The sequence below is a fragment of the Procambarus clarkii genome, chromosome 25 (genome assembly GCF_040958095.1).
Source record: "Procambarus clarkii isolate CNS0578487 chromosome 25, FALCON_Pclarkii_2.0, whole genome shotgun sequence".
Classification (NCBI taxonomy): Eukaryota; Metazoa; Arthropoda; class Malacostraca; order Decapoda; family Cambaridae; genus Procambarus; species Procambarus clarkii.
The window spans coordinates 11,700,509-11,708,083 of NC_091174.1; the positions used below are offsets into that span (position 1 = coordinate 11,700,509).

The 7,575-nt window shown below is 43.0% G+C and overlaps 1 protein-coding gene across 1 annotated transcript in view; it reads right to left on the minus strand.

The window, feature by feature from the left end:
- The window catches only part of LOC138368371 (microtubule-associated protein 6-like), a 21,218-nt gene extending 19,250 nt beyond the window's left edge, over positions 1-1,968 (minus strand). Inside the window, exon 1 of the mRNA XM_069330899.1 lies at positions 1,860-1,968. Within this exon, the coding sequence (XP_069187000.1) occupies positions 1,860-1,968 (109 nt within the window). The remainder of the gene's footprint in view (positions 1-1,859) is intronic.
- Between the last annotated feature and the right edge of the window lie 5,607 nt (positions 1,969-7,575).

Genomic DNA, 7,575 nt, shown 5'->3' on the forward strand with positions numbered 1-7,575 from the left:
AGACGGTTGGACCAAGCTATGTGAGAAGGTGGTGGAGGCCAAGACCGTCAGTAGTTTCAAAGCGTTATATGACAAAGAGTGCTGGGAAGACGGGACACTACAATCGTACTCTCATCCTTTAACTACACTCAGGTAATTACACACACACACGGTACGAACGACGATTCGTCGCACGAAAGCCTTCTCACCATTGACGTATGTAACATGGGCGCTACAAGCAGCACAATGTCCACAGAATACAACATCCAGAGAGAGAGAGAGATCCAACGACGTCCAGGCCTGAGCTCCAAGGACAAACAGACGACCAATGACCGAGGGAGCTCTGCCTCACAACACCTAACACACGCTGGAAAAGAGGGACGAGGACAACGAGAACTCTTACATGAATTTGAAGACTGCAGAATAATGCAAACTGGAACTAGCAAGTTCATCACCTTACCTACCTTACCTTGAGGTGCTTCCGGGGCTTAGCGTCCCCGCGGCCCGGTCGTCGACCAGGCCTCCTGGTTGCTGGACTGATCAACCAGGCTGTTAGACAGTGAAATCACAGTGAAATGTGTCAGACAAAACGTGTGTATGGTCCAAGTTAAAAAAAAACGTATGTATGTAATTGTTAATATAATCTCCGTTGAGGTCTGATAAAGACCTATCGTGCCCTCTGTAACTTTTTTGCGCTACCGCTCACAGGATGAGTATGGGGTGCACAATAAACCGCATTCAAAATTAACAGATCAATAAACGAGAGACAGTATAAGGAAGGGCAAAGATATAAATTAGTAGCCCAGACGAGCATATTTCATATACTTCTGTCGACCGAGATCTGGGAAAGGCGGGGCTCGGGAGCTAACACTTGACCCAGCAACCACAACCAAGCCAGAACATTTAGAGGAGTTTAGACAAACGACCAGTCATGAGAGGCAAACTCTTTAACGTGATGACTGTGGCTGGCTGGCTGGCTGGCTGGCTGGCTGGCTAGCTGGCTGGCTGGCTGGCTGGCTGGCTGGCTGGCTGGCTGGCTGACTGGCTGACCCCCCAGCAGCCAGAGAGCAGGTACACACACCAACATAACATGGTAAATATTATGGACCACCTCGATGGAGTTTATGCCCATGGCTATTTTTTTACCATATTATTTTTCTCATAAACTCTGTAATAACATTGACCTCGGGGCCCCGTCCACCAGGAGAGATTAAAATGAAGGGGGGAAAAAGAAGGGGGAATATAAGAGAGAGAGAGAGAGAGAGAGAGAGAGAGAGAGAGAGAGAGAGAGAGAGAGAGAGAGAGAGAGAGAGAGAGAGAGAGAGAGAGAGAGAGAGAGAGAATTAGAGAGACAAAATGGGAAGAGAATAATAGGCAACACAACATGAACTGAAAAACAAAATGCAATTAATTGGTCTTGCACCACAATAGATGTCTGAGAGCTATGACGGATGGTAGACAAGAACCCACACACAGTTTGCTGGATCAGCTGAGTTTATTATCCCCCTCTCTTGGATTACAGTGCTATCCTGTGCTACAGTGCTTTCCTTTTACAGTGTTATCAGATTACAGTGTTATCCTTTTTATATGCTACCCTCATTAGCCTTTTGTCAGGTGACACACACATGACAGTACTGACCTAGTCAGGTGACACACACATGACAGTACTGGCCGGGACAGGTGACACACCTGACAGTACTGGCCGGGACAGGTGACACACCCCACACCAAGACCAGCACCGACGGAAATAACAGTCTGCTCGGTCCGCAAAATCTCCTGAATGAATTAATAATTTGGTTCGTCAATGCTGGGATGTTTACCATTTCCCAACCCAAACAACATAGTACACAGAATAAACATATGCTAATGATATTTGTTACCTTTATTATAAGATGTAGGACTGATATCTGGTGTAGCACTGATATCAGCACTGATATCAACCACAACAGCAATGATATCTGGTAAAACAAAGGTATATAGACCAAACATTTTGATTATCGTTCATTTGAGGAATATATTTGAAGCATATATACCTATCTTGAGATGATTTCGGGGCTTAGTGTCCCCGCGGCCCGGTCCTCGACCAGGCCTCCACCCCCAGGAAGCAGTCCGTGACAGCTGACTAACTCCCAGGTACCTATTTACTACTAGGAAACAGGGGCATCAGGGTAAAAAAAAATCTGCCCATTGTTTCTCGCCGGCACCCGGGATCGAACCCGGGACTACAGGATCACGCGTCCAGTGTTCAGTCCACTCAGCCGCCAATGCTTTAGCAAACAAATTATTCATTAACAAAAGAAAAAATACAATAATAAATCAATCTACTGAAGGCCTATTGTGCCACATAAGGCAGCTCCTCTATATATGACCACCCAGACTCATTCATAAATATGTCTAACCTACGCTTGAAACAATCCGGCGATCCCACGTTAAATTATGTTACCCTGGGTAGTCTTTTCCACAAATCAACTAACCTATTCCAAATCATTATTTACCACTGTTTCCAGGTCAGGTCAAGGTGTTTGTTGGGTCTTGTACTAGCACGGAATTTGACAGGTAAACCATATTGACATGTATTGACAGGCTTCTGGTGTAATATATGTGTGTGGTCCTTGACACTATAGCTTGTGTGGTATGACGGCTGAGAGAGTGTGGGGTGAGTGGGGCATGTTAGTGGGTACTGTACCCACTGTGGGGTGAGTGGGGCATGTTAGTGGGTACTGTACCCACTGTGGGATGAGTGGGGCATGTTAATGGGTACTGTACCCACTGTGGGTGGTGGTGGTATTGGAGGAGATTTTCCACATGCTATAGGAAGGAGGGAAGTATAGTGTAGGTCCTTCATGACTAGTAAAGGTCTAATGACGCTGAACCCGTCTGCCATATCTCTTGACACCAAATCTCCTGTACAAATACTTCACTTGAGAATTCTCCGCAGCCAAAATTCGTTTACTTCTTTTCCGTCAATGCTCTGCCTGGAGACTGTGAGCAATCAACTCTCTCCAGCACTCATCCTCCAACCAGCTGTAGGCATTTGAAATCCTAAGAGTACGAACGAAACATTTCTGCATAGAAAATTTAATAATTTTCTTTTGACGATTTTCCGCACGCCAACATCCTTTGGGGTCAAGGTCACGTGGTCTACCTTTGGGGTCAAGGTCACGTGGTCTACCTTTGGGGTCAAGGTCACGTGGTCTACCTTTGGGGTCAAGGTCACGTGGTCTACCTTTGGGGTCAAGGTCACGTGGTCTACCTTTGGGGTCAAGTCATGTAGTCTACCTTTGGGGTCAAGTCATGCGGTCTACCTTTGGGGTCAAGGTCATGTTATCTACTTCAGGTGACACACGCTGGCTAATGAAGCTGACCTTTCTTAACAGCCCTCTGTTCTTCAAGAACGGCACATCGCTAATTCGCAACGCACACCACTCAGTGCCTGACACTGTAGGCCAGTGCCAGGTTACCTGTTTGTGGAATACTGTTCTCAGGTGTGTTTATAGATCCTTCCCAAGAACCTTTCTCTAGCCATCACAATGACGTGTGATGGTTAGAAAAAAAAAATAATTTCTTTTGTTTTCTCTTGAAAAAACATCTTTTTGGTAAGAGAAAAGAATTTACAGCATTTATTTTCTCTAAAAAAAATTCTCTCGTAGATTAAGTACGGAAGAATATATAAAAACAGATGTATTTTGATCAATATTTACTATTAAAAGTGAAGTAGGAACTTTTTTCTGGTCATACGTCGAGAATACTTTAAATCCATGGTTCCTATTACGTTGGAATAGGAACCATGGATTTATGGTGCCTACACTTAGGAACACCACTAACCATTTGATGTGACACCACTAACCATTTGATGTGACACCACTAACCATTTGATGTGACACCACTAACCATTTGATGTGACACCACTAACCATTTGATGTGACACCACTAACCATTTGATGTGACACCACTAACCATTTCATGTGACACCACTAACCATTTGATGTGACACCACTAACCATTTGATGTGACACCACTAACCATTTGATGTGACACCACTAACCATTTCATGTGACACCACTAACCATTTGATGTGACACCACTAACCATTTGATGTGACACCACTAACCATTTGATGTGACACCACTAACCATTTGATGTGACACCACTAACCATTTCATGTGACACCACTAACCATTTGATGTGACACCACTAACCATTTGATGTGACACCACTAACCATTTGATGTGACACCACTAACCATTTCATGTGACACCACTAACCATTTCATGTGACACCACTAACCATTTGATGTGACACCACTAACCATTTGATGTGACACCACTAACCATTTGATGTGACACCACTAACCATTTGATGTGACACCACTAACCATTTGATGTGACACCACTAACCATTTGATGTGACACCACTAACCATTTGATGTGACACCACTAACCATTTGATGTGACACCACTAACCATTTGATGTGACACCACTAACCATTTGATGTGACACCACTAACCATTTGATGTGACACCACTAACCATTTGATGTGACACCACTAACCATTTGATGTGACACCACTAACCATTTGATGTGACACCACTAACCATTTGATGTGACACCACTAACCATTTGATGTGACACCACTAACCATTTCATGTGACACCACTAACCATTTGATGTGACACCACTAACCATTTGATGTGACACCACTAACCATTTGATGTGACACCACTAACCATTTCATGTGACACCACTAACCATTTGATGTGACACCACTAACCATTTGATGTGACACCACTAACCATTTCATGTGACACCACTAACCATTTCATGTGACACCACTAACCATTTGATGTGACACCACTAACCATTTGATGTGACACCACTAACCATTTGATGTGACACCACTAACCATTTCATGTGACACCACTAACCATTTGATGTGACACCACTAACCATTTGATGTGACACCACTAACCATTTCATGTGACACCACTAACCATTTCATGTGACACCACTAACCATTTGATGTGACACCACTAACCATTTGATGTGACACCACTAACCATTTGATGTGACACTGTGACACTATTATTTACAAGCATCACCCGTACACTTGCAGTAAGGCTAATAAATACACTGGTGCCTACCTGTGGACCAGCACTAAGTCTAATAAAATATTTTCTACGTTAAAATAATCATTAAGACAATACAAAAAATGTCTTCTTTCACACCTTTCCCCATTTTATAGCCAGATTTCAAACGATGCATTTAGTCAAGATACAATTATATCTATCATTAGATACACTATCTATCGATACAATTATCTATCAAGCAGATGTTATTACCTCTAAATACCAATAAATATTCCTGTTATTACTCCTAGATGACTATAACCCTGCCCGAAACGCTTTGCGTAATAGTGGCTTTAGGCATTGCATGTACTAGCTCTTATCTATAAAGCCAACAAACTTTGTAAAATCTCTTTATGTATGTACCTTCGCCTAAATAAAAATTATTATTATTATTATTATTATAAATAATTACTTTTATTAGACTGTTTATTTTAAAGTAATCACACTTTTTCTTATATGCGGCTCTGGTCTCATTGCTTTTGATACTAAATGTAAAGTTTTCTCAAATATAGCTATCTCGCTCACTCATATATGAAATAATTTGTATATCAGCACTTCGGAAAGGGTGAGGAAGGAGGATGAGAAAGGAGGGTGAGAAAGGAGGGTGAAGAAGGAGGATGAGGAAGGATGGTGAGGAAGGAGGGTGAAGAGGCTGGTGTACTAGGCAAGAGGATGAGAAAGAGGTGTAGGTGTAGGCAGCAGTAATGCTAGGGGGTGTAGGGTGATTCACAGCCTAGTTAGTGAAACACTCAGCCCAGCTCGCTGAGTGCATACAGCACGCTGTAAACATTATCTCTCCCGCAGGCCACGCACTCAAGACACGCAGATAACGCATTCCTCATTGCACTCAAGACACGCGGATATCGCATTCATCATGGCACTCAAGACACGCAGATATCGCATTCATCATGGCACTCAAGACACGCAGATATCGCATTCATCATGGCACTCAAGACACGCGGATATCGCATTCATCATGGCACTCAAGACACGCAGATATCGCATTCATCATGGCACTCAAGACACGCAGATATCGCATTCATCATGGCACTCAAGACACGCAGATATTGCATTCATCATGGCACTCAAGACACGCAGATATCGCATTCATCATGGCACTCAAGACACGCAGATAACGCATTTTTCATGGCACTCAAGACACGCAGATAACGCATTCCTCATGGCACTCAAGACACGCAGATAACGCATTCCTCATTGCACTCAAGACACGCAGATAACGCATTCCTCACTGCACTCAAGACACGCAGATAACGCATTCCTCACTGCACTCAAGACACGCAGATAACGCATTCCTCACTGCACTCAAGACACGCAGATAACGCATTCCTCACTGCACTCAAGACACGCAGATAACGCACTCCTCATTGCACTCAAGACACGCAGATAACGCATTCGTCATTGCACTCAAGACACGCAGATAACGCATTCTTCATGGCACTCAAGACACGCAGATAACGCATTCCTCATGGCACTCAAGACACGCAGATAACGCATTCCTCATGGCACTCAAGACACGCAGATAACGCATTCCTCATGGCACTCAAGACACGCAGATAACGCATTCCTCATGGCACTCAAGACACGCAGATAACGCACTCATCATTGCACTCAAGACACGCAGATAACGCACTCGTCATTGCACTCAAGACACGCAGATAACGCACTCGTCATGGCACTCAAGACACGCAGATAACGCACTCATCATTGCACTCAAGACACGCAGATAACGCACTCATCATTGCACTCAAGACACGCAGATAACGCACTCGTCATTGCACTCAAGACACGCAGATAACGCACTCATCATTGCACTCAAGACACGCAGATAACGCACTCATCATTGCACCCACCCGCTGTAATTCGGGCACGGGGCGAACAGGTTGTTACGACTCGGGGCCTAAGATTGCACTCTGGCAAATGGTTCCAGGATCGTATTGCATTTGTTTACATATGTAATGTAAAAGTAAAATGTATGTAAAAGATGTATGTAAAAATCGTATGTAAAAGATGTATGTAAAAGATGTATGTAAAAGATGTATGTAAAAATCGTATGTAAAAGATGTATGTAAAAGATGTATGTAAAAGATGTATGTAAAAATCGTATGTAAAAGATGTATGTAAAAGATGTATGTAAAAGATGTATGTAAAAATCGTATGTAAAAGATGTATGTAAAAATCGTATGTAAAAGAGTGAGACCCTTCACTCTTTAGGTACTTTAGTGATAGGCTCTGAATGTGTTGAATTAGTGTTATTTAAATCATAGTTTTTATTATTGGTTTGGGTTAAAAGGAGTGAACTCTCTGGTAGTTTATATATAAGATGACTGATCCTCATTTTGGAAATGGCGGGCGATCGCTTCCTTGCCAGACGTAAGAGCACTTTGATGCTCCTAGAGTTGTAGTGGCTCTGTGATAATAATTTGTTAATTGTATTGTATAGCTAGGATGT